At 40.5% G+C, this 27,422-nt stretch overlaps 1 protein-coding gene and 2 long non-coding RNA genes across 4 annotated transcripts in view; 2 read left to right on the top strand and 1 right to left on the bottom strand.

The window, feature by feature from the left end:
* The window catches only part of LOC103345455 (uncharacterized), a 98,879-nt gene extending 96,932 nt beyond the window's left edge, over window positions 1-1,947 (bottom strand). The window contains exon 1 of one of the 2 annotated variants that reach the window (XR_011386267.1): window positions 1,605-1,947. This is a non-coding gene — a long non-coding RNA (uncharacterized lncRNA). Of the gene's footprint in view, window positions 1-809; window positions 911-1,604 lie in introns of those variants that run through there. The other variant, XR_011386266.1, reaches the window with a different exon arrangement.
* HPF1 (histone PARylation factor 1) lies at window positions 907-27,401 on the top strand. Its single transcript, XM_008249759.4, has 8 exons — window positions 907-1,105; window positions 4,699-4,858; window positions 8,024-8,213; window positions 10,272-10,370; window positions 15,525-15,675; window positions 17,022-17,109; window positions 24,612-24,784; window positions 27,174-27,401. The coding sequence occupies exons 1-8, from the start codon at window positions 1,055-1,057 to the stop codon at window positions 27,303-27,305; spliced, it is 1,044 nt and encodes a 347-aa protein (XP_008247981.1). The 5' UTR covers window positions 907-1,054; the 3' UTR covers window positions 27,306-27,401.
* LOC138848462 (uncharacterized) lies at window positions 1,928-2,353 on the top strand. The gene is made up of 2 exons (XR_011386268.1): window positions 1,928-2,063; window positions 2,263-2,353. It is a non-coding gene; the product is annotated as an uncharacterized lncRNA (long non-coding RNA).
* Window positions 27,402-27,422: the final 21 nt, after the last annotated feature.

Raw genomic sequence — 27,422 nt, 5'->3', positions numbered from 1 at the left:
AACTTTTTGAGACAAAACAGCAATAGCAGGTCACATATAAAGAAATTACTCATCAACAAAAGTAAAGGAATCCCAATGGCACAGTGTTTCTCAACAATACTGGGAGCTAGCATACTCCAGTATTCTGAGTGAAAATCATTTTCAACCTAGAATTCCACCTTCACTAGAATGAAGAGGGCGACAGACCTGCAGGCTCTAAGGGATGGGGCTGGGAACGAGCAGCAGCATCTGGCTGCAATGTTCCTGAAGGAACTATGGGAGGGCCTGTTCCCCAAACCGAGAAAAAGGAAGATGCAGATTCCGCAAAGAGAGAACCCCTCGCAGGAGTGAGAAGACAGACCCTGCCAGGATGGCAATGAGGGAGACCCCGGGCCCCCGGTGGAGTCACCTCTGAGACTCTGATGTGCAAAGAACAAGAGGCGGGGCGGGACATCTTATTAAAACAGATTTGGATTCAGGAAGTCTGGGTGGTACCTGGGGTTCGGTGTTTTTCCACAAGCTCCCGCAGTATGCCGACTGCAGGTTCAGGGGCTACACTTTGGGAGTGCAGAACAACCAGTCTACACTGCACTCCGAAAGGGAGGGGGTGGAGAAGGAGAGAGAATTGCCTTTGGGAGATAACTGGGGATAGACTAGTGTCAGGCAATTATAATACAGTAGGCAAAGAAGAGGAATGGAAGAGAAGGAAAGAATAATTTTTTCAAATTTATCCGAGAGCGAGAGACGGGGACAGAGAAATAGAGTCCTGAAGAAAAAACAAGCCTGCCACCGGTAAAACCTGAGGAGGAAGGTGGGCTCCCTTGACCCACCCAAACTCGGTGGTCCGCAGCAACCTGCACCGCTACGCAGACCGCCGGGACCCAAGATTCAGAGCCCTCGCGCCCCGCAGGCAGTGGGCGTGGCCTCGGCCTTCGGTGGGCGGAGTCTTTCTCCTAAATTGGCGCGCCCACGGCAGTGCAAGGATTCGGATTGGTGGCTTTTGAACCCGGAAGCAGTCGGCGGTGCTCGGAAACAGCCGCGGAACGCGGGGTTTCGCTGGCGCTGCGGCTGCAGAATGGTCGGCGGCGGCGGTGGGAAGCGCAGGCCCGGCGGGGAGGGGCAACAGGTACTGCCAAGAAAGGCTGTGCGGGTTCCGAGGGGGCTCTTTGGGACACAGCCAGGGCACCTAGGGGCAGCTCGTTTCATACGTCCGGTGTCGCTGGGCGCCTGTTGTGTGTCGAGGCCCCTTCCCAGGGCCGCCGTTTCCCGCTCTCTTGGGGTTGGAGCAGGCAAGTGGTGCCTTTGCGTCTTCTGCCCGACTCCTCTTGATGCGCTTCCTGGGCAGACTAAGCCAACCAACGGTTCATTCATTCAGCCGGCCAAATTGATTGGAGCCCGAGCACCTGCGAGCCATTGCGGAGCGCCGCGGATTCCAGATGAATCCGGCTAGCCCTGTCCACGTAGAGCCCCCAGCGTGGAGAGGCGGGACAGAAGTGCACCCCCGCGCCCGTGTTCTGTAACGGTTTTGTTTGGGATTGTAACGAAGCTCCGTAGAAAATGTGGAGACCGAAGGAGGACTTAACACATCTTAGCGGCTGTTAAGGAAGACTTTTAAGGCAACTCACCTTCGAAAATGGTTCTTGCAGGCAGAGATGAGAAATGGGAGATCCGGTGACGTGAAAGTGCAGGCTGTTTGGAGAGCGTTCGGTCTTCTGGAGCCTGGGGGTTGGGAAAGAAAGGGGCTTGGTCACAAAGGCGCTAATGAGGGAGGATACACAGGATGTGCGTTCTCGAACTTCTGTGAGATTTCACAAGTTCTGTAACGACTGAAGTTCAGAGGAGTCGCGAAGATAGTGTTATCGTGATAACTCAGGTTTTAGAAAAATTACTGTGGCTGTTTTATAAAGTTAGGCGTTGTCGGAGAGCTTCCTTAGCTGTTCCGTGGCCATGGCTGAGGGCCTTCTCCAGACTGGGCCATGCTAAGGAGGAATACCAGGGTAAAGGATACTTAGCCTTTGCCCTCTGAAGGAAACAGCTGTCCTCGTTGTGAGGGTTTTGGAGGCGCTGAAAGAGTGTGCATGAAGGTAGAACTGAAAGATCTTTATCTCTCTTAAAAGAGGCAGTAAAGAAAGCCTTTGGCAGAGTCATAGGCTTAGTCAGAAATACAATACCAAAACAGAAGATGAGCCTGTGGAGACTTAGAGCTAGCTAGCAGTAATAGCCAGCATTGATATGTGATAGGGCTGTTCTGTTTATCTTAAAATAACTTACTCTTCATGCCAGTCTATGATATAGGTACTACGTAATCTGCCTGTGTAGATGAGGAATGGTAGAGAGAGGTGAAGTTGCCCAGGTGAGAGCTGGAAATCAAGAGGAGTCAATCCAGGCAACCTAACCCTTCTGCCACACTGCCTTTCAGCAGCCAGAGAAGGATTCTCCAACATCCTAGGTTTGAACCAGACTTTGAAAATCTAATCTTAGATATTTATAAAAACAAAAGTTGACACAAAGTTACAAAAACAACAGAGGACTTGATAGGTTCTGGCTATGCTGTATTTATAGCTGTATAATGGTGGTCTGTCTAGCTCATAAGATAGTTGGCAGGATTAAATTAGTTAATCCATAGAATTGCTTAGAACATGGCATAATGAGTGCAAGTATTATTTGTGTTTATGGTTATTTTCTTGCAGTTTTCATGGACACGCACTTTTAGATCCATGTTTCAACAACCTCTTCAACTTTTTACAACCTCAGAAAGATGCATTATGATTTTTGGCATAATAAACTTATTGGTCAACTTACGGTCTTCTCTTATTTATTTAATAATAAAACAAACACTAGTGAACTGCTTGATCAACCCAAGAACTGAAACACTGACAGTAGCTCTACATCTACGAATGTGTTCCTCCCCTATACTTCTTGTCTAACTAGCTCTTATCACCCTGTTCAATTTAGCTACCTTCCTGAGTCTTGTGTTTTTCCTGCCTTCTTTTTATAGCTTTATCTCCTATAGGTGTTTACATAAACAAGAGTTTGTAGCTGTTTTTGAACTTCATAAAGAATAGCATGCTGCCTACAATCTTTGAGGCATCTTTCTTCATTAAATACATTAAAATTCATTCATATTGTGTAGTGTTTCTTTCATTAAATATAATATTCCATTGTTTGAAAGCCTTTTATGTCCATTCTGCCAATTGGCGTTTTATTTGTTTTTCTGCTCTTAGGAACAGTACCATCATGAACAGTCCTGTATGCGTCATCTGATGCTTAAATACATATTTGTAGACTTTGAATGGCACTGAAAATTAGTAAACTTGATGGAAGGATGTAATATCAGAAACATCGAGGTCAGAATGCTCAACTCTAGCACTATTGACATTTGAAGACTTATTGACAAGGCTTTGTTGAGAGGGCCTATCCTGTACATTGTAGAATGTTGAGCAGCATCCCTTGCCTCCATACCACTAGATGACTGTAGTATGCATCTGCTTCCCCCAAATTATAACAACCAAAAAGATCCCAACTAAATGTCCCCTGAGGGTGGGGTAGGGATGAGAATCACCTCCAGCTGACAAACATTGATCCAGATAAGAAGAATAAGAAAAATTACAATAAAAACCTCCAGATTCCCAGAAGGAAAACAGACTGCTGTTGTTAAATGTGGAAGACCATGGGTTTAGACTGGGTACCTGCATTTCCCCCAACAGACCAAACTAATAGAGTTTGATCGGTAACAGCTTTGGCCACAGAAGGCCCAGCAGCCAGTTAACTGATAAGGCTGCAAACAAACTAATAGTTCAGCTGTTAGTAACTGAGTGGTTGACTAGGCTATAGCCAGTTCAGTTGTTTTCTGTGTCTGCTTTGTTTCCCTGTGAATGCTACCTGACAATGTTGGTTATAGTTCTCAAAACCTCTGGTTCTGGGAGCTGCCTGATTCCTGAATTATTTTTACTGTAACAAAACAACTACATTTAATTGGTCTAAGGAACTTAGCAAACTAAAGTTAAACTCCAGCTGAGCATTTTATCTTTACAGAAAGTTATTAAATATCTAATAGACATTATAAAACCTAGTATACTTATATTGCAGAGGTTTTAGAGGTGAGGTTTATAGCTGAACTGTGGCATTAAAAGGCCTTTTCTGAATTAATTGGGTTTTTGGCCCAGAGGTGGTGGTGGTTCTGGTAATTTTGTTAGACTGTTGATGCATGATGGTCTCTAACCTTCTCTGTCTTTATTTGGAGTATCGAAAGGGAGTTACCTGCTTTTAAAGTGAAGGCTCAGTAATGAATGTAGTGAATACTCTAGTTGGACTATTTTGCTGAAGAGCTGTTTAACTGTCAAATCGCCTTATATTCAGTTATTGACAGTTTAATTATGGTGTGATCAATGATGTTCTTTGTTCAAACCACAAAAACACAGTGATATCCTATTAATCAAAATAGAACAAAATCTTTCTGTATTCCTGTTGGTTTGCTTTTTTAAAATGTTTTGTTGCTTCCGATAATGGAAAAAGAATTTTAAAACTTGATGTTGTGGGGATCTCTTTTGATCACCATATAAACTGTTCTTTTTTCTTTGCCCAAAATAATCTGCTTTTACTGAGAAAAGCCAGTTTTAAGAAGACACATGTATCTCAAAAGAATGAGCAACTTTGTTATGCACTGAAAATTATTGACATTAATTTTGGAGAACTAAAGTTTTACATGCCCATTTCCAGAGCGAAAAAACAGTTGATGTAAAGAAGAGCAAATCCTGTGAAGCTGATGTCTCTAGTGACCTTCGGAAAGAAGTAGAAAACCATTATAAGCTTTCCCTTCCTGAAGACTTCTATCATTTCTGGAAGTTCTGTGAAGCACTTGATCCTGAGAAGCCAGCTGGTGAGTTGCTCTAGGGTCATTCTCCTGCTTCTGTAAGAGCTGAGCGCGACCCCGGGAACTTGATTTATCCACAACGAAGTATAAGGCAGATGAATAAGCAAGAGGGCGATTTTTGGCAAAGTTCTATTGATGTGAACAGAGTGAGCAGAGATAACTCTTGTTGCCAAGTGGCTCAGTGAGAGGGACCTTCTGAAACCTTATTGAAAAGAGCAGAGAAGACTCCTGGGAAGGCAACCAGGAAGTGTTCTTCTCAGCAAGAAAAAAGCTGTTACAAAGAAGTGGTCTGGAGGTTTTATACCCTCTGGAAGTTTGTACAAGTGCTTTAAGAATAATGTTCATCATGTGATGATCTCATCCTGCCGTATCTCCCATTCTTCCCGTTTGGTCAGTCTCCGGGTCCAGGTGTATTATCTATGGTTCAGCCAGTCCCTGTTAGCTTGCTATTCATGGCCTTGGGCTCCTTAGCTTACAGTCACAGGTTTTTCTTTTATCCTGTTAATTTATAGTCTCCAGGCTTTTAAGTTTCCTTTTTAGTTTTTGCAAAGTGTATCTCTTAAGCACATACCCTTGTGTGCCTTAGTAACCAGTGGCTACTCCCCTGACCAAGTAGCCCTCCAATCCTTTGCTGGCTGCCTAAGTCTTACCTAACCTAGCTTGATTTCTCTTACCTGCATCACTTCCACAAATGCAAAACAGCCTAGGAAACAGAACCAAGGATAAAAAACAGTTCATGGAAAAGGAACTTTTTTTTTGACAGGTAGAGTTATAGACAGTGAGAGAGAGAGACAGAGAGAAAGGTCTTCCTTTCCATTGGTTTACTCCCCTAATGGCTGCTACCGCCGGCACTGTGCCAATCTGAAGCCAGGAGCCGGGCGCTTCCTCCCGGTCTCCCATCTGGGTGTAGGGACACAAGCACCTGGGCCGTCCTCTGCTGCACTCCTGGGCCACAGCAGAGAGCTGGACTGGAAGAGGAGCAACCGGGACTAGTACCCGGAGCCCCAACCAGGACTAGAATCCAGGGTGTTGGCGCCGCAGGTGGAGGATTAGCCAAGTGAGCCACTGCGCTGGTCCGGAAAAGGAACATCTTTGCAAAGATGTTTCTAAAAAGAGAAATACAGTTAGAAAAATGTAGTATACCACTGTCACCTGTTATATTGGTAAAGGTAAATAAATAACTTCTTGACATTCTTTGATAGGAGTATGATGGAAAACAAGCACTTTGATTCCTGGAGTTTTGTACGATTTATGGTCCTTGGAATTTGTTGTACAGACTGGGTAAACTATGTTCAAGTATCTTTATTGAAACAAGTGGGAAGTGGCCCATCAGTAACATATCTAGTCAATGGATATTCATAGTTTTGAAAAAAATGAGGCAGATTTTAGAAAATTATAAAGTATCATGCCTGAAATATGTTAATTGAGAAAAGAAAATAGAGAGCACACTGCTATTAATAGTAAGGGATACACATATCTTTGCATATTTTTCATGTACTTGCTGTTTCTGAAAGATACATGAGAAACTGATAATGGGTTATGATGGAGTTAGTTTTCAGTGTGTACTTTTTATACAGTTCAGATTTTTAAATGAGTAAGCATTTTCATATACTGTTGGTGAAAACATATATTGCTATGTACTCTATGAATTAACAATATACCAGAACACTAAAACTGTGCTGGTTTCTCTAAAAATGGTTATAGCTGTATACAAACATTTGTAAGCAAAGATTCATTTTATAATAAAATTAGAATAAATGCCTATTAATATGAGAAGAGATGGATATCTACCTCTTCTAATGGAATATCATGCTGTATTAAAATCATGTAAAAGAACATTGAATAACAGGAAAATATTCAGGAAATCTAAGTGGAGTTGGATGGAGGACGAAAAGCAGATGACGAAGCAGCGTGATCTCATTTTTAAAATATTAATGTCTGGTCATAGGGAAAAGTGTGCAAAGTTATTAGTGTAACATGCCATACTGTTGACCCTTGTTATCTCTGGCTAGTGAGATAAGTGGTTTTAGTTATCTTGTTGCTTTATAATTTAAAGTATGCTCCCTAAGCTACAGCCAACATGAACTGTTATTTCCCTTCGGAGGAAACTAGCTCTGTTTCATTGTTGTACCTCTTGCCAGGTGTTGTCTTGCTCTCTCCACTCCTTTTTTTTTTTTTTTTTTTTAAAGATTTATTTATTTATTTGAAAGAGTTAGAGAGAGTGTCTTCCATCCGATGGTTCACTCCCCAATTGGCCACAACGGCCGGAGCTGCGCCAATCTAAAGCCAGGAGCTTTTTCTGGGTCTCCCACATGGGTGCGGGGGCCCAAGGACTTGGGCCATCTTCTACTGCTTTCCCAGGCCATAGCAGAGAGCTGGATTGGAAGTGTAGCAGCCAGATCTCGAACTGGCGCCCATATGGGATGCCCGTGCTTCAGGCCAGGGCGTTAACCTTCTGCACCACAGCGCCCGCCCCTACACTCATATGTTTTAAATATAACTGGGCCCTGCCTATAGTGCTTACCTTCCACTTAAACCAATAGCAGGGACCCATCTGATATTAGAAATTGCACATTTATATACTTGGTGATTGTGTCTGATTCCCTTCCACTGATGTATAAATGGAGAAAGAAGATGGAATCATCTAGGGTTAGAGTTGGCCAAAGAGATTGTCCAAGAGTCAAGGGAGTCTGGAGTAAGAATTATCTCAGGTGGAGGGAAAAGGAAGGAAATTGCTTTTTCCCATCCTTAATCTACACTTTCCTATTATCTTGTCTCTCCCTTAATCTGTGTGTTCTGTAGTAGCACATTTAATCTGTGTTTGAGGCAGTAGCAGCGTGGTAGTGAGAAAAGGTAAGGGGCATGGCTCCGAACATACCTACAAGGATACCATACTGTCTTGCTTTGGTTAAAATAAGAAACAGGGATGTTTGAAATGCGTTGGTAAATTTAATAGGAAATTCTAAATGTAAATGCCACATCTCTGTTACCGTGATTCCTTTTCCATTGAGTTTTTCTTTTTCATTGTTTATAACACCTGTATGCGTAACAAAAGATTTTTTACTTTTAAAAGATGTTTAAGACAATTTTTAGAAGAGGTTTATTAGTGAAAAAGCATTGTTTCCTGTCTACCTCTAGAAAGTTATCCAGATAAACTTATTTTTTTCATAGATTCGCTTTCCACGAGCCTTGGACTTCGATTAGTGGGTCCTTACGATATCCTTGCTGGAAAACACAAAGTGAAGAAAAAACCAACAGGCGTCAATTTTAACCTTCACTGGAGGTTTTACTATGATCCTCCTGAGTTCCAGACCATTATTATTGGAGATAATAAAACTCAGTACCACATGGGGTATTTCAGGTAAAGGATCTTTTCTCTGGAAAACAGCCACTGTCCTGATCATAGGAGCGCATTCACTAGCATCACCCAGTGTGAAGGGCTTATTTTCCCCTTATTGGAGGATACATAAGCTCCCAGTTGTTCTGTTACCATTTCTACCTGCTCTAGGATGGGTTAACTCTGAGGTTAACCTCACTAGTTTCTCCTTTGTGGGTATAACCTCTGCACCTCTCTTCCCCAACTTTGGGTTCAGAAGATCTCTTTTAGGTCAAGTAAGATTATTTAGAGCACCAGTTGTTTTTATTAAGATTTATTTGAAAAGAATTACTGAGGGGCAGAGAGAAAAATCTTCCATTCGCTGGTGCACTCCCCAAAACGGCCACAACAGCCAGGGCTGGGCCAGACCTAAGCCAGGATCCTCGCGCTTAATCTGTCTCTCCCACATGAATGAAGGGGTCAAAACACTTGGGCCATCTTCTGCTGCTTTCCCAGATGCATTAGCAGGAAGCTGGCTTCAGTAGAGCAGCCAGTACTCAAACCAGTGTCTGTATGGGATGCTGGCACTGTGGTGTAGGGGGTAAAGCCTCTGCTTGGAGACCAGCTTTACCCACTGCGTCAGAATGCTGGCTCCATAGAGCAGCAGTTGTTACTTAAATGCCGGAGTAGCTACTGATGGTTAAGAGTGGGTTCTAGAATCAGACAGACTGACCCTATTGCTTATTATGACTTTGCCAGTTTTTAGTGACTGTGACTTTCTTTGACTCAGTTTCCTCTCCTGTAACCATAGTGGTAATTATACATACCTGATAGGAATATTACGAGGATTAAAAGAATATATGCAGATGCTTAGGCTGTTAAGAAATGGAAGTAGGTTGAGTGGGAAAATACCTTGTCCACGTGTAGCAGTAGAGATGCTATGCCTTAAAGTGGAGATTAAATGTAAAATAATAGAAGAAAACACAAAATATGCCCAGGGTGATGTATTGTGGTAAAGCACAATGCTTATGGAGCCATAAATTGGGTTATATGGGTTCTGCTTCTGGCTTTGACATTGGCTTAACTATTCTAGTAAGTTAATGTCAAAGTAACTGAACCTCCGTGTATAGGTTTTCTTGATTTTAAAATAATTTGGTTGTATACATGAGTAGTATCCTTTCATCTCTAATTTTTATGTATTTGAGAGGCAGATGGAGGAGAGTAAGGTATTATCTGCTGGTTCATTCCCCAACTGCCTGTAAAACACTAAAGGTAGGGGCAGGCCTGGTCTAAGTAAGGAACACAACTGAGGTCTGAGTGGGAGGAACCAGTTACCACCGTCTCCTAGGGTCTCATTGGTAGAAAGCTGGAATTGGGAACCAGAGCTGGGAGTCAAGCCCAGACACTTTGTTATTGGACCCAGTCATCTTAACTGCTAGTTTAAACACCCACTGCTCCCCTCTAATGGTCTGTCCTGTTTTTTTTATTTTTCCACCTTTCTCTCTTTTTCTCTTCTTTCTTGTCAGACTCTAGGACAGAGGAGATGATATATAATTTTCTCTATTTCTTTGGAGAAACCTTATTCCCCCTTTCACTACATTTGGAAATAAAGCAAATATAAAGGGGCTGGTGCTGTGGCACAGAGGGTTAAAACCCCAGCTGCTCCACTTCCAATCTAGCTACCTGCCGATGTGCCTGGGAAAGTAGCGTAGGATGGCCCAAGCTCTTGGGACCCTGCATCCACGTGGGAGACCCAAAAGAAGCTCCTGGCTTTGGATCAGCTCAGCTCTGGCCATTGTGGCCATTTGGGGGGTGAACCAGAGGATGGAAGACCTACCTCCCTTTGTAACTCTTTCAAATTACTAAAGTAAATCTTTTAAAAAAATTTCAAAGAATCTTGAAATAATTTTTGGTTATATAAAGAATTTTAGGTTCTGTTATAAAAATAAGAATTGCCATTGATAGTTTTAAGAAACTTGGAGGTTTAAACCTGGCAAATTTGTTTCAATTGAAAAAAAAAAAACTTACAGGTATAAAGTTATTGTCTATGACCTAAAATTCTAGCTTGCCTGATAATTGAAAATATATATTTTGCTTAAACAGGGATTCCCCTGATGAACTTCCTGTATATGTTGGTACAAATGAAGCAAAGAAAAATTGTGTAATTGTTCAACATGGGGATAATGTGTTTGCTGCAGTCAAGTGAGTACATATTTTATTTCAGTTCCTTTATTTATAGTTAAGTATGTTTAGTTTTTATAATGTTACAAAAAGGAAGTACAGTTTTGAGATCATTCTATATTTGCATATAATTTTATCCAGTTTTATTTTGCTACTTTTCCCCCTAAAATATTTTATTTAACAAAAATATTATGGAACCATTATACAACCATTTTATTTACAGAAAATACTGCTTATTCTGGACCTCAGATATCCCTTGGCAAATTCAAAAGCTTTTTTAGACATTTGACTTTAAACACTATCATAGAGAATTCAGTTTAAGAAGTTCCAATCATTTCAGTAAGGTAGATGCTTATAAAATCCTTGGAAGGGCTGATGGAACAGGCTGAATCTCCAGGAATGAGTGTCATGTTGCAAAACTGGCTCCCTGATGGTGCTTATACTGCCCATATCTGTCTTTGATATGGGCAGTAAAATAGATGCCCTGCCCCCTGCCTGTCAACCTCCATGTAGCTGAGGATGAGTTAATGAACTCTCAGCTACAGGTGCTACAGAACAACCCGATGCCTCTTCATCTGGGCTCATTGATGAAAGCAGCATAAGCACAGCCTCCCCTTGATATCTCCCCTACCTTTCAGATTTCAAAAAACTGCGTTGCTTGGGAGACACTGGTTCTCAGGTGGAGCCTACACTTGAAGCGTGGTACGGGAAATGCAGCAAGCTTTCATGTGGAAAGGCTTGGAATGGAGCTGAGTGAGCCAGTCCTAATCATATCAGCATGACTTCCCATAACTGACATGATTAGAAGCCATGTGTCATCAGCTATGCAGTTTTTTTTACAATGTAATCTGTCATTTTTACATAATTAAATCACTTTTAATATGACCTCATTTAATACTGCCCCCTTCCCCCTTAGTTTATTTGAGAGAGCAAGCTCCCATCTGCCAATTTACTAAATGGCCAGAGCTGGATCAGGCTGAAACCAGGAACTGGGAACTAAGTCCAGGTCTTCCATGTGTGTGGCAGAGACCCAATTACTTGAGCCATCCTTTGCGGTCTCCCACAGTGCATGTTAGCAGGAACCTGGAATCAGTAGTGGAGCTGGGACTTGAACCCACAGGTACTCCACTGTGGGATATGGGCATCTCCTGCAGTGTCTTAACCACCAGGAAATATACCTACATCTACTCTCCTGCTAAAGCAATTTTATTCCTTATGATTTAATAGTGCAAATTTTCAGTGAAGAGAATTCAAACTAACCTAGTGTAATCAGCTTTACATACACGGTGGTGTATCTACATGGTGGTGTATCTAAAGGACAACTACATTGTAGGTGTTTAAAAGACTTGTTACTCTTCTGAGTTTTTTTTTATAACATGTTGCTTGGTAGTTGTAATTTATAGCTTTTTTAAACCTTTCACACTTATTTAATTTAAATTGGCGCCATCTTTACTAGCAACTCTGGTTATTTACTTGCTTATTTGTTTGTTTACTGGTTATTTTCTTGGCATCTCTGGGGGAGACGCTTCGTCTTGTGCAGGGTACCTGCCCCATAGTAGTTGCTCCATAAATCATAATTCATTTTACAAATACCTGGGCATGTAAAACATGCAATTTTTTTTTAATTCTTAGTGTCATTTGTCTTAACAGAAATCTCTTTAGAAAGATAACATAGTAGTGGTTATCTAAAATAATCTAACCTTTCTGGTATTTTTTAGCTTATTGGAGAACACAGAAAATGAAAATGAAAAAAAAATATCATGGGTGCTATTATTTATAATTTAGGTGAAGACCAGCAAGTGAGTATTTGAGGAACTACTGCCAATAATTTATCTCAAACATGGGGGTAGAAGGTTATTTTGAAATATAACTATTTTAATACTTAAGTATTATCACTGTTCTAATTTGGGGCAAAGGAACTTCCTATACTTAAATCAGCTGATCAGAACACTTAATTTTTCTTTATATTTCTGATTTATCAACCTGAGTAAGATCTTCCAAGCAGTTTGTTAGACAAATTATTTTTATACACAGAAGAAAATTCTGTCAAATTTAATAGTAGCTAAAGAAATCCAAATTAAATCAGCAAAGATCAGTGAAGGTTAGAACTGTACTCACCAATAATAGCTACACTGTAAGAAACTGTAGTGATGTGTTAATTTGGAAAATCTTTGTAGAAAACAGTTTGAAAAATGTTTAAGCAACCATTTCCCAAGATATGACAGATAATTAACTTGCCTGGTAATCTACTAAATACACATTTTATACCCTTGAGTCAGCAATCCTGCGTCTCTCTGTTGATTAAAATGATTTTGGGGGCTGGCATTGTAGCATAGCAGGTAAAACCACCACCTGCGATGCCACCATCCCTTGTGGGTGCCAGTTGAAGTCCCAGCTGCCCCACTTCTGATCCAGCTTCCTGCTAATGGCATGAGAAAAGCAGAGGAGGATGGACCAAGTGTTTGGGCCCCTGCACCCACATCTGAGATTAAGAAGAAGCTCCTGGCTTTGACTTGCTCTGGCTCCGGCCGTTATAGCCATTTGGGAAGTGAACCAGCAGATGTAGCTCTGCCTTTCAAAAAAATAAAATCTTTTTTTTATTTTTTTTTATTTTTTGACAGGCAGAGTGGACAGTGAAAGAGAGAGACAGAGAGAAAGGTCTTCCTTTGCCGTTGGTTCACCCTCCAATGGCTGGCGCACTGTGGCCGGCGCACCGCGCTGATCCGATGGCAGGAGCCAGGAGCCAGGTGCTTTTCCTGGTCTCCCATGTGGGTGCAGGGCCCAAGCACCTGGGCCATCCTCCACTGCACTCCCTGGCCACAGCAGAGGGCTGGCCTGGAAGAGGGGCAACCGGGACAGAATCCGGTGCCCCAACCGGGACTAGAACCTGGTGTGCCGGCGCCGCTAGGCGGAGGATTAGCCTAGTGAGCCGCGGCGCCGGTCCTCAAAAAAATAAAATCTTAAAAAACAAAAGAATTTTGGACAAGTATACAAGAGCTCATTACAGATTGTCTATAAGAAAGAAAAATTGAAAACAGCATATATCTCCAGCAGTAGGGAAAAGTAGGTAAATATAAAATGCCCAAACGCTATAATGCCATGATAATAATTTACCTTTTTGTGAAGAGGGTAGATAACAGAATAGTATAGAATGATCCTGTTTCTTACTCTGATGCATATGGAAAAAAAAAATCTAAGGATATTTAGGTTTAGAATATTTACCTTTAGACAACAAAATTAAGAGTGATTTTTTTTTTCCTTCTGTCCTTTTTTTTCCCCTCCAAAATAATAAAAATAAACTGTTCCAGGGAATTCTAAGTCAAAACTACTTGTGATAATAAAATGCAACACAAATATGGGTAAGACTGTTGTCACTGTGGCAAGAATCAAGGTGGTAGCACAAATTAGCAGCAGTTGGCCTCGAGGCAAAACACACTGATATGATGGTTTGAGTTGAACATTCTCCCACTGTCACTGAGAAAGAGTGACCGACACACTCTGGTAATCTGGGCATGGGTGATTGTAGAGCAGAGCACATATTTTCTCAAATGAGCCAAAGACGACACCTGACTGATTGCATTTGTTGCCAGTGATACAATGAAAGGATTCAGACAAAAATTAGGCTGGGGAAATTTTAAGCTTGACAACTTTTCATTACATAAAGACTTTTCTAAGGAGATTTGTAGTATTAACAGATGTGATTTTTTTGTATTCTTTTGTAATGAAATTAACTTGATATGATGAAATGTCAACATTTAAGAAAATCTGTAACTTTGTAAGCCTGTATTTTCCAAATAACCATTGCAAAACTGCTATGAAGCATGCATATGCAAAAGATTCAGAGTTCAGGGCAGTGGATTTAATGTAACAACACAAAATGTCCATGTTTACAGCTTCAGTTCGCACACTGGACCTTATCTTTAAGCATCACCAAGTAGAGTATTGGAGAATAGGTTAGAAGCTGGGAAAAAAAGCTTGATAAACTGATAGTGCTGCCATCTTACACTATTACCATTATTATGACTGACTGCCTTAAATAGTGGTGAAAGTCAGGCTGTTTTATCTGGGTCTTGATGGGTGTATAAGAACTTACTAGAATGTGAAGAAGGGCATTTTAGCAGAAGGAGTGATATATGCATCAAAATAAGGAAATAAGTGGCACAGAGTATTTGTATGCCCCATATGCCATGCCAGAGAGGTGGAAGAAGACTGAGGACTGATTGACACAGGCCAGATATGACCAAGTTCACTTTTTATGGTTAGTGTAGACATATTCTACTGATACACTATTGATTGTGACTGAAGGTAGAATTTAGTGTGAGTTTCAAAAATGGAGCTAATAGCACCCACTATAAATGTTCTAAGCCTGTCTTTACAGTGCCCAGCTATGGTTCATTGGAGTAAATACTATACACCCTCAAATGCTGATAGTAAATAAAAGTGAATTTCTTCCTGGAGTCTGGTAGTAGTTACAGTTGAAGGGATTGGTTTGTGTGTCCAACTGAGTGTCACTTCTAAGCTTCATTTGACTGTTGACCCTTTATACTATTGTCAAAAACTTAACCTGTTTATAATAAAATAGTAAATTTTTATAACATGTACAACTCATACTTTTGAAACTACCTCAGATTGTGCTGTTGTATGGGCTTATAAATTAACTTTTCCTTTTCTTAAATTTATTTTGAAAATTTTTCTAATTTTTCTAAACTTAGATTTGAAGTTAGCATTTAAAAAAAATTGGCTAACCTTAAATTATAGCAGTTTCCTCTGGCTCTTTAAAAATAAAAAAAATCACTTTTGGTATATACATACAGCTTTTTACTCTTACACCAAACTTCTCCAAGACAGGATGGCAATCTTAATATCAAGAAGCAATGCAACTTAAGATGACTTAATCTCAGCTTTTTAAATACCTCCTAGGTCTTTTGCTGGACACATTAGAGAGTTAATACTAACTTACCATATTTGTTATTTCTGTGACTGGCAGCTCTTAATATTCCTTTGCCCTTTTTTGGAGAGATCTATTCCAGAATCTGAGAGAACCATTGGCAGTTACTCTGCAGACTTTTTCTTGCATGGAACTTGACATTTTAATGTAGCTGTCTTAATTTTCCAAAGTCCATGTCCTTAATATAGTGGCTTGCAATATAATAAGGACTTTTACTTCTTTTTCAGATTATTTTTGATGAAAAAGCTTAAAGAAGTAACAGATAAAAAGAAGACTAGTCTCTTGAAAAACATAGATGACAAACTCACAGAAGCAGCCAGGGAGCTGGGATATTCACTGGAACAGAGAACCATGAAGATGAAACAGAGAGATAAGAAAGTATGATTTAAATCTGTCGGTCTCTGTTTTGCTGTATAGCACATTTTCTGTTCTTGAAAAATTCAATTCCACTAGTATATGTGAGTGAATGACTTTGTCCCTGTGTGTGATTAGAAATACTCATGTTCTGTCCTAGAATAACAAAGCACTATATAGCACACCAGAAATCAGTGTTTTTATACTGACACTACCTTTCAGTACTTTGTATGCAAAGTCTGCATGTTCTGAGTTCCCTCATTTAATCCTTACAGTAAATCTGCAAAGTAGGAATTAACCATCTTAAGCAAAGTAAGTTGAAGCTTGTTTAAGCTATGTGCCTTGTCCAAAATCATAAGTGAGGGATCTGAGACTTAATTTTACATCTTTATTTTGAGCATTCTTTCTACCCTGTCTTACTAATTAGTTTTATCCCGCTTTGCCTTGTCTATAGCTAGATTATTTTCATTTTTGAAAATGTATACTAGTTAAATGATGCTAAATGACAGTACCTCATTCATTCTACCTGCTTCCAGTGTGAGACTTTAGGCTAACACTCAATCCTGTAACAGGATTTTCCGAACTTCATAGTTCTAATCTTCATGATAAACGTAAGATTCTGTTGATCTGCTAATAACTGATACCTCTTTATAGACAGTTAGTACAGTTAATTCTTTGTGAAAAATGTGAAAGTACATCCTTATCACGATGGCTATTGTATATCATTCACCCTGAATAAAGAAGAGAAGTCAACAGCTACACCACTGTCTTTGTTACCTCACCACTGTACTATGACTTGCTTTTTACACTTATGAATATCTTAGATTACTACTTCATATTTCCAAATTTAAGATTAGATTTTTCATTAATTTTAAAAGAAAACATAGTGTTAAAAACTTTCACCCTGAGATCCAAAGTTACGGAAACAGAATGTCATGGAATTTTATGTTTTGGCAGGAATCTTGAGGATCCTTTTTTTAAAGATTCATTTGAAAGTCAGAATTACACAGAAGGAGAGGCAGAGAGAGAGACAGAGGTCTTCCATCTGTGGGTTCACTCCCCAGCTGGCTGCAACGGCCAGAACTGCACAAATTTGGAGCCAGGAGCTTCCTCCAGGTCTTCCTATGTGGTGCAGGGGTCCAAGGACTTGGGCCATTTTCCACTACTTTCCCAGGCTATAGCAGAGAGCTGGATTGGCAGTGGAATAGCTGGGACTTGAATTGGCACCCATATGGGATGTTGTCACTGCAGGTGGCGGCTTTACCCACTATGCCACAGCACCGCCCCTTTTTTGTTTTTAAGGTGTTTTGGTTGGTTGGTTGGTTATTTATTTACCATGGTTAAATTTTTTCTTTTTTTTTTTTTCTTAGGTTGTCACAAAGACGTTTCATGGAGCAGGCTTGGTAGTTCCAGTAGATAAAAATGATGTTGGCTACAGAGAGCTCCCTGAAACAGATGGTAATACATTTCATACATAAACATGTGCCTATGTGTTGATATACTTCCAATAAGGAAAACCTCCTCAGTATATAACTGCATGAATGTCTTTTGTGAGACAGTCACTAGACCTTAGTTATAAAGAACAAGCTGATTTTAATCGTGCCTGAATTAGAACTGGGTTTGTAGCTGTTACAACCTTGAACAAAGTATAACCTCACTAAACTTTTTTTATCTGTAAAATGGAGTTAATGATACTCACCATATTAGGGGTACTTGGGGGTATAAACATAAGATGCTTAAGCACAGTGCTTATGCAAAATATGGTAGTCAGTGTTAGAATTTGAAATATTTTAATCTGTTGCCTAGTTTTACTTAACTATTTGATTCTTTGACATTAATCATCTTGCAAAATAGTAATTATTAAAGTAGGGTACGTTTGTTTTATTTCTTTGTGAACATTTCTTATTTGCAAGCAAAACTAGCTTTAAGAAGCCCAAGATCCTGAACTATTTCATCTATTTAAAGATGAAAACTTGAGAAATTAACTATAAGATATAATTATTGCAATGTTGAAGAGAATTTTTTTAACTTTTATTTAATGAATATAAATTTCCAAAGTACGACTTATGGATTACAATGGCTTCCCCCCCATACTGTCCCTCCCACCCACAACCCTCCCCTTTCCCACTCCCTCTCCCCTTCCATTCACATCAAGATTCATTTTCGATTATCTTAATATACAGAAGATCAGCTTAGTATACATTAAGTAAGGATTTCAACAGTTTGCTCCCACACAGAAACATAAAGTGAAAAATAATAGATGATTTTTTTTAAATGATGATGAAATCAGATCAGACCTATTGTCATGTTTAATCCCAGTGAGAGTCAAGTTGGGAATTGATAATTTCTTTTTTTTTTTTTTTTTACAGAAGATCAGTTTAGTATGCATTAAGTAAAGATTTCAACAGTTTGCAACCCATAGAAACACAAAGTGAAATATATTGTTTGAGTACTCGTTATAGCATTAAATCTCAATGCACAGCACATTAAGGACAGAGATCCTACATGAGGAGTAAGTGCACAGTGACTCCTGTTGTTGACTTTACCAATTGACACTCCTGTCTATGGCATCAGTAATCTCCCTATGCTCCAGTCATGAGTTTCCAAGGCTATGGAAGCCCTCTGAGTTCTCCGACTCTTATCTTGTTTAGACAAGGTCATAGTCAAAGTGGAGGTTCTCTCCTCCCTTCAGAGAAAGGTACCTCCTTCTTTGAAGACCTGTTCTTTCCACTGGGATCTCACTCGTGGAGATCTTTTGCCAGAGTGTCTTGGCTTTCCATGCCTGAAATACTCTCATGGGCTTTTCAGCCAGATCCGAATGCCTTTAGGGCTGATTCTGAGGCCAGAGTGCTAGTTAGGACATCTGCCATTCTATGAGTCTGCTGAGTATCTCACTTCCCATGTTGGATCACTCTCCCCTTTATTTATTCTATCGGTTAGTGTTAGCAGGTACTAGACTTGTTTATGTGCTCCCTTTGACTCTTAGTCCATTCATTATGATCAATTGTGAACTGAAATTGATCACTTGGAATAGTGAGATGGCATTGGTACATGCCACCTTGATGGGATTGAATTGGAATCCCCTGGTATGTTTCTAACTCTACCATTTGGGGCAAGTCAGCTTGAGCATGTCCCAAATTATACATCTCTTCCCTCTCTTATTCCCACTCTTATGTTTAACAGGGATCACATTTCAGTTAATTTTCAACACTTAAGAATAACTGTGTATTAACTACAGAATTAAACCGGTCATATTAAGTAGAACAGACAAAAAAACTACTAAGAGGGATAATATATTAAGTTGTTCATTAACAGGGCTATGCTGATCAAGTCACCGTTTCCCATAGTGTCCATTTCACTTCAACAGGTTTCCTTTTTGGTGTTCAGTCAGTTGTCACCAATCAGGGAGAACATATGGTATTTGTCCCTTTGGGACTGGCTTATTTCACTCAGCATGATGTGTTCCAGATTCCTCCATTTTGTTGCAAATGACTGGATTTCATTGTTTCTTACTGCGGTATAGTATTCTAAAGAGTACATATCCCATAATTTCTTTATCCAGTCTACCGTTGATGGGCATTTAGGTTGGTTCCAGGTCTTAGCTATTGTGAATTGTGCTGCAATAAACATTAGGGTGGAGACCGCATTTTTGTTTGCCAATTTAAATTCCTTTGGGTAAATTCCAAGGAGTGGGATGGCTGGGTCGAATGGTAGGGCTATATTCAGGTTTCTGAGGAATCTCCAGACTGACTTCCATAGTGGCTTGACCAGTTTGCATTCCCACCAACAGTGGGTTAGTGTCCCTTTTTCCCCACATCCTCGCCAGCATCTGTTGTTGGTAGATTTCTGTATGTGAGCCATTCTAACCGGGGTGAGGTGAAACCTCATTGTGGTTTTGATTTGCATTTCCCTGATTGCTAATGACCTTGAACATTTTTTCATGTGCCTGTTGGCCATTTGGATTTCCTCTTTTGAAAAATGTCTATTGAGGTCCTTGGCCCATCTCTTAAGTGGGTTGTTGGTTTTGTTTTTGTGGAGTTTCTTGATCTCTTTGTAGATTTTGGTTATTAACCCTTTATCTGTTGCATAGTTTGCAAATATTTTTTCCCATTCTGTCGGTTGTCTCTTCACTCTCCTGACTGTTTCTTTTGCAGTACAGAAACTTCTCAATTTGATGCAATCCCAATAGTTGATTTTGGCTTTGACTGCCTATGCCTCCCAGGTCTTTTCCAGAAATTCTTTGCCTGTGCCAATATCTTGAAGGGTTTCTCCAATGTTCAATTCTCAACTTCCATTTCACCTCTTCTTAACTTCCCTATTATGAACATCCCTGTTGATATTACTTTGTTATCTGGTTCTGGGGGTTAGGGAGGACATGGGGATAAAACTTAAAGGGAAGTCAATTATTACTTCCTCAAATAAAAATCAAGTATAGGAATATATTCAAAATACAGAATACTTGGCATCCTATTTTTCAAAACAGAACCCACTCCCTTGGTAGTTACCAGTGTTTGGAGGTGGTTCCTGGAACCTGCATTTTCAGGCAGTGCCCTAAAGAAGCTGTTCTCAAGCTGTTACTGTACAGAGTCTGCAGTCAGTAGGTTGAGATGTTTCATGTGACGGCAGTTCACGTGTAGCTTTGTGCTGTGTCCCTGTCACCTTAGATGAATTCCATGGGGGAGATGACTGAGGCAGAGTCATCCAGTACTAGCCACTAGCCACATGTGGCTACTGAACACTTAAAATGCAGCTGATGTGACTGAGAAAAGATTTATAATTTTGTCTGTTTTATCTGTTGAAACAAGATTGAATGTTTTTATGTTGAATATATATCAAAATGATACTACATTGGAAATAATGGTTTAGCTAGATATATTTAATTTTTACTGGTTTTTTTTTTTGATATGGGTTCTGAAAAAATTTAAACTGCCAATGTAGCCCGTGTTGTATTTTATTTCTCTGGGAGAAGCTGATCTGCACCTATGTCTCCTCCTGAAGCCAGAGGAATCGGTCTCTGACGGGGAATGAATGCAGATTCTGCCTGCTGTTGATTTTTGCTTGTGCTCTATGTGATCATCTGTTCTCTCTGCTCATTAATCCATATAAAGCTTTAGGAAGCACTTTGCCATATTGTTTGGGAAAGGTTGAGAACGTGTGTTGTACAGATGGCAGTGTCTGACACGTAAGGGTAGTGGATATTCAGCTGTATGCTCTGGACTAAAGCTTGTGGTCCTGGGCTTTGTGTCCAAGCCTAACATGATACAGTTGATCCTTCTGCAGTTTACTGACATTTTAACGAGACCTAGTGGCAAGACAAAATTAAGGACCTAATATATTTTTGTTCTTGCTAGGTATTGTAATGGATTGACCATTTGTTAATGTGTGCCCATGATCATCAAATCACAATGAAATTTGCTCCCAACCAGTATCTCCTTTGAAACTGCTTATGATAATGTTTTAACCTGACAAGGAAGATACCAATACCAGTTATTGAGCAATTCTTAAATGCTATGTATGATTTATAATATCAAGTAATATGTATATAATTAATATTATTTAATCTTCACCCAACTTATTAAAGTAGATCTTTTCTCATTTCTACAAGGGAAACAGATCCAGAGTGGTAACACTAGTAAATGAGGGAGCTAGATCTCAAATTTGGTCTGACCAAAGAAAGGAATATTGCTGAGCTAATTGACTGATTTTTACTTTGCCACATCACTATGGCTTAGCTCAAGTATTCCAGTTGATGTTGGTGACTAGCTTAGTAAAAGTTCCTTACTCTGTTCTAGTACATATGTGATTTGCTAGGGACAAAAATGGAAATATGATATGGAAAGTGATAAACTTTAAATTATTTGCTAACAAGATAAATTGGACTTCACTTCCAATACCAACTCTGATTTGTTATGGCTGTCTGGAGCACTGTGGGGAGAGCACTTACAGGTCTCTGTCAGTCAGTGAAATCTTATGGGTGCTATTAAGAACCATATAATTTCCTAGGCTTAAGAAAGGAGATTTTTGGAGGACACCCTGTTGGCTTGAAATGATTAGTGCTGATTTTTTTCTGAAGGAAGGCCATGAAGCTTAGATAAAATCTTTTGATTTTGTAAAAGTTTAAAATCAATAAGGATATCACTATGTGTTAGGGATAGGCAGGAATTAGGTGATAAAGGTTGCCATTTGTCCAGTGTGATGCTTGCCTATCAGAGATGGGAAAGGAAATACATTTTGTAACCTCATGAACAGCATGCATTCTGTATGGTTGTTGTGACTGAATCAGATACTCAGACTGAACTTAAAAGCCCTAGTATATCTTTACTACCCCTGATAATCTCTTTTTAAAAGACTCATTTATTTATTTATTTGAAAGGCAGTAACAGAGGAAGAGGCACCCAAGTGCCTTTGTAACAGCTGTGATGGGGGCAGGCCAAAGCCCCCCAGGAACCCCATCCCCATCTCCCATGTGGGTGGCAGGAACTCAAGTACTTGAGCCATCATTTGATGCCTTCCCAGGCTCATTAGCAGGAAACTGGACCACAAGTGAAATAGCTGGGACTCAGACCAGCACTGGGATATGGGGTGTCCCCAGTGGTGGCTTAACCTGCTGTGCCACAACTCCCCAGGCTTGATAATCTTATTGTACTGTGTATTTTTAGTATCATAAGGATATTGTAACTTTTAGATAGAATTTTAAATTGTGGGTTTTTTTTTTTTTTTTTTTAAATTATTTGAAAGGCAGAGTTGTGGAGGCAGACAGACAAATCTTCCATCTGCTGGTTCACTCCACAGATGGCACCAATGACCAGGGTTGGGCCAGGCCAAAGCCAAGAGCCTGAAACTCCATCAGATCTCCCACATGGATGACAGGGGCCCAAGTACCTGGGCCAGTTTCCCAGGCACATTAGCAGGGAGCTGGATCAGAAGTGGAGTAGCTAGGATTCAAACTGGTGCTGACAGGGGATGTTGGGCATTTCAAGCGCCATCTTAACCTGCTGTGCCATAGCACCAGCCCCAAAATTACTTAGTCTTAAGTGTCATTGTTAATGTTTTAACCAGTCCTCCTCTGGCTAAACATGTATATTGGTGGCTTGAAAAATATCCATTCTTTCATTATTAGATTACATTCAGCAAAGTGGTTTGTCAAAAAGGGGGCATGATTAGCAAAGGGAGGTCTAATTCATCATTTTTCATTACCTTCAAACTCACTTGCATCCTGAAATCTGATGCACAGTGGCATCCGGAAAATGACGAAAAATGTTAAAGTCAAAATAGAAATTTGAAGCTGCTGATTTTTTTTTATTCTTTAAATAAATATTAAAAATTTTCTGTTCTTAACCTCAAATTATTTTGCCATGGCAACACTTGTCTCTAGTCTATTTTTGTTTAATTCACATCACTAGTAATTTTTTGCCCTATCTTACCTTTATTTTCTTTGTAAGGTTTTGTTAGAGGGAAAGACAGAGAAAGGCCTTCCTTCTGCTGGCTCACTCCCCAAATGGCCGCAATGGCTGTACTGCACACCAATCCGGAGCCAGGAGCTTCCTCCCAGTCTCCTACACAGGGACAAGGGTCCAAGCATTTGGGCCATATCCTCCTTTCCCTTCCCAGGCCATCGCAGAGAGCTGGATGAGAAGATCTAGCAGTCAGGGTTAGAACCGGTGCCGCAGGCAGCAGCTCAACTCACTGTGCCACAGCACTGGCCCCCGCCCCATCCTACCTTTTTTTTTTTTTTTTTTTTTTTTTTTTTACAGGCAGAGTGGACAGTGAGAGAGAGAGACAGAGAGAAAGGTCTTCCTTTTGCTATTGGTTCCCCCTCCAATGGCCGCCACGGCTGGTGCGCTGCGGCCAGCGCACCGCGCTGATCTGAAGGCAGGAGCCAGGTGCTTCTCCTGGTCTCCCATGGGGTGCAGGGCCCAAGCACTTGGGCCATCCTCCACTGCATTCCCGGGCCATAGCAGAGAGGTGGCCTGGAAGGGGGGCAACCGGGACAGAATCCGGCACCCCGAGTGGGACTAGAACCCGGTGTGCCGGCGCCGCAAGGTGGAGGATTAGCCTATTGAACCGCGGCGCCGGCCCAATCCAATTTATTTTTAAAAAGTAAATTTTACTCTTAATCTGGATTTTCTTTCATTGTTTTAAAAGATGTATTTTATTTGAGAGTTAGAAGGGAGAGACAGAGATCATCCATCCATTGATTCACTCCCCAGGTGGCTGCAACAGCCGTGGGCCAAGAGCTTTATCTGAGTCTTCCACGTGGTTGGGAGGGGCTCAAGCACTTGGGCTACCTTTTGCTGTTTTTCCCATGCCAATGGGAAGGAGTCAATGGGGGTAGATGCTGAGCAGCCAGGACTCCAATGGTTGCCTACATGGGATACCAGCCGGAGCATAACCCACTATGTCACAATGCTGGCCCCAGATTGTCTTTTTTTATAATCCAACTCCTAATTTGGTGCATAGGCTAACCTATGGACTGGAAGATTTTCTGTATAGGACCAGATGGTAAATGTTCTAATTTTTCTGAGTTGCTTAGTTTTTGTATATTGGTGTTTTATTTTCCAGCCACTTAAAAAGAAAAAATATACTTAGCTTGAGGGCAGTTAAAAATAGGTGGGCCCCCTTTGGCCAAAGTTTACTCATTCCTGCACTAGCTAGCCTACTGAAAATCTTTGAAAGCTTATATAAAACCATGATTGCAACTAAATCCATTGTGAAATAGTCACACCTAGCTATTACCAAGAAATCTTTTCAGCCATTTTTGTGCTTAAATTTTAAGTAGAAAAATTATAATGTTGCCATTCTACATTATAGTTCTGTAGAATCCTACCCCAAGGGGCATCAGTTGTATTCCTTCAAAGTCATATGAGAACTCTTCCCCCTCTAGTCTTCCTGTGGTTCCAAGTTTGTTTATAAGTTTTTGACGGTATAGATCATCTTTGTATGTCATGGGTTTCTTTCAGCTGACCTCAAGAGAATTTGCAAGGCAATTGTTGAGGCTGAAAGTGATGAGCAGAGATTAAAAGCTTTTGCACCCATTCAGGAAATGATGACCTTTGTGCAGTTTGCCAATGATGAATGTGATTATGGCATGGGGCTCGAGCTGGGACTGGATCTTTTTTGCTACGGTTCACACGTAAGTAAAAAACATTTCCACCTCTCACCCACCACCAAACCCCCTTCTTTTCCTACATGTACATTTATACCCAAGTTCCAGCATAGGTAGACAATGAATTTAGCTTGTATGTCAAAATGAACTTTTATTTAAAAAAATTTATTTGAAAGGCACAGTTACAGAGTGAGGGACAGAGAGAGTCAAAGATCTTCCATCTGCTTGTCATTTGCAATGGCTGGGGCTGGGCCAGGCTGAAGCCAGGGGTGAGGAGCTTTATCCAAGTCTCCCACATGAATGGCCAGGGCCCAAACATTTGGGCCATCTTCTACTTCTCCCAGGCCGTTAGCAGAGAGCTGGATTAGAAATGAAGCAGTTGGGAAATGAACGGGCACTGATACGGTATTTAATTGCCACAGGCAGTGGCTTTACCTGCCACGTTACAACTAAGGCCCCAAAATGAACTTTTTGAAGTGATTTTTAAGCAGCTATTCGAAAAATATCCACTTGAACTTCATTTTGTATTTGGGCAGTTGTGAGTAACCAAGATAATTTGCCTTTGGGTTAACATTACACTGAATTTATTAGACATATTATAGAGCTCTCTGCTTAAGTTTGGTCTGGATATATGGCTGTGGGTATGCACACACACCTTTCCTTAGGCTCTGCTGCTTCTCCATGTGGAAGAGGGTATTTCTTATGGTGCTCAGACTCTTCAGATGAAGAATATTATTTTAAACATCCTTTAAATTTAAATATAGGAGTGGTTTATCATGAACTATTCATGCATTAACTAAGAAAAATTTTCTTAATATCTTTATCGGTGCCTATTCTACCGTAGTTGCCCCGAAATCAAAATTAGGCAATAAGGTGTGGTGACTATAACATGCTTCTGGGGCTGTCTATTTAAAATCACATCTTCCCTAGCTGTTACCTGTTTCCTTACCTGTAAAATAAGGACACACATGCACATGCAGGCACACAGGTACCTGAACCTCTTAATTCTCATTTAATTCACTCAGAGGCAAAGTATCTTCCCTGAGTTCACCCAGAGTCAGTGGCCACCTCTAATTCCCAAGCTGTCCAGTAGCTGTGAACCACCTGGTTGTTGAAGTCAGCCTTGTTTTAGTAGGTCTGGGAGGAGACCTGAGACTTTTTAAGTGCTCCCCGGCGACGGTAACATTGCTGCTCTACGGACCACACTTAGACCAGCAAGACTGAACAAGTAGCTCGGAACCTTTAACGTGCTTCAGAATCATCTGGAGGGCTTGTTAGGCATAGTTTGCTTCCTCCCACTTCCCTCAAGTGTGAAGGAGTTCTTGGGTGGGTCCTGAAAATTTGCATTTCTAACAACTAACATGTGAAGCTAGCTGATGCCACTGGCCAGGGGAGTATGCTTTGAGAATTCTGCCCTTTACTTCATACATGGCTTGTTATCAGTTCAGCTAACCAACATGCTTAACAGCCAGAATGACACAATCAGAATAGTGCTTGCCCTGCCAGAAAGGACCTAGCCTGGTAAGTAAGTAGCGCTGTGAAATGTGAACTAGCTAAATAGCAGATTTAATGAGAATGAAATACTAGGAGTTATGAAAAGATTTAGCTCATAGTAAATGTTGTTTATCAACAGAAGAAATGTAGCACTACTTGTTTTTCTAAAAATTACTTGATAAACCCAAGGCAACTAGTTATTTATCTGAAAGGCAGAGTTAGAGAAGGAGAGAGATCTTTGATCTGCTGGTTCACTCCCCAGATGGCCACAAGCCAGGAGCTAACTCCCAGTCTCCTACATGGAGGCAGGGGTTCAAGCACTGGGAGCATCTTCTGCTGCTTTCCCGGGAGCATTAGCAGTGAGCTGGGTCTGAAGTGGAGTAGCCAGGATTCAAACTGGCGCCCATATGGAATGCCAGTGCTGCAGGTAGCAACTTTAACTGCTACGCCACAGCACCAGCCCAAGGCAATGACTCTTTACCAGGGATGGTGGTAGTTAAGTGGTAAGGAATGAGAGAAGTAATTTGAGGATAAAGGGGACTGCAATTTGAAACCCCACATTCAGTATACCTATTCTAGAATCAACAAAGTAAAATAAATCAAAATATTGCGTGGTGGGAATATACTGCAGAGAAAAAAATATTTGAGGGCATAGTTTGACATGAAAAAAGGTCGCTAATACCTCGGAATATGGAAGTTTTTTGTTTGGTTTTCTTCTGAGTTTTCTTCAAGATATGCCAATAGTCTTTGAGTAAAGATTGCCCTTGGATAGAATGTGCAGTGCTTATCTCAAAATGCACTCTACTGATCAATTGAGAGAACAGTAAAAATGATTTTGGAAGCAGACTTTGTTAAACAAGTGCTTTCTCAGTGTATTTTCTGCTACATTCTCTGCTTAATGTAATATTCTTTTATTTTTCAGTATTTTCATAAAGTTGCTGGCCAGCTCTTACCTCTTGCATATAACCTGTTGAAGAGGAATCTGTTCGCAGAAATTATAGAAGATCATCTGTCAAACAGAAGTACAGAGAACGTAGACCAACTTGCGGCCTAAGTGAGATTGGCTTTGATGTAAAGCTTTACTATTAAACTTAATTTTTGTTTTGTTCTTAAGGAATACAGAAAATAAACTGATGGAAACTTTACTAAACTTTTATAAGGCTCTTCTGCC

This window comes from Oryctolagus cuniculus, chromosome 2 (genome assembly GCF_964237555.1).
Source record: "Oryctolagus cuniculus chromosome 2, mOryCun1.1, whole genome shotgun sequence".
In the NCBI taxonomy this organism is placed as follows: Eukaryota; Metazoa; Chordata; class Mammalia; order Lagomorpha; family Leporidae; genus Oryctolagus; species Oryctolagus cuniculus.
This window is presented reverse-complemented; position numbering and strand designations above follow the sequence as displayed.

Bases quoted from the DNA above. Each gene is read 5' to 3' on its own strand.
- HPF1 (XM_008249759.4), top strand. From the start codon at position 1,055: ATGGTCGGCGGCGGCGGTGGGAAGCGCAGGCCCGGCGGGGAGGGGCAA. The intron at 10,371-15,524 runs GTGAGTACATAT...CTTCTTTTTCAG, and splicing joins AATGTGTTTGCTGCAGTCAA to ATTATTTTTGATGAAAAAGC. The intron at 24,785-27,173 runs GTAAGTAAAAAA...TTTATTTTTCAG, and splicing joins TTTTTTGCTACGGTTCACAC to TATTTTCATAAAGTTGCTGG.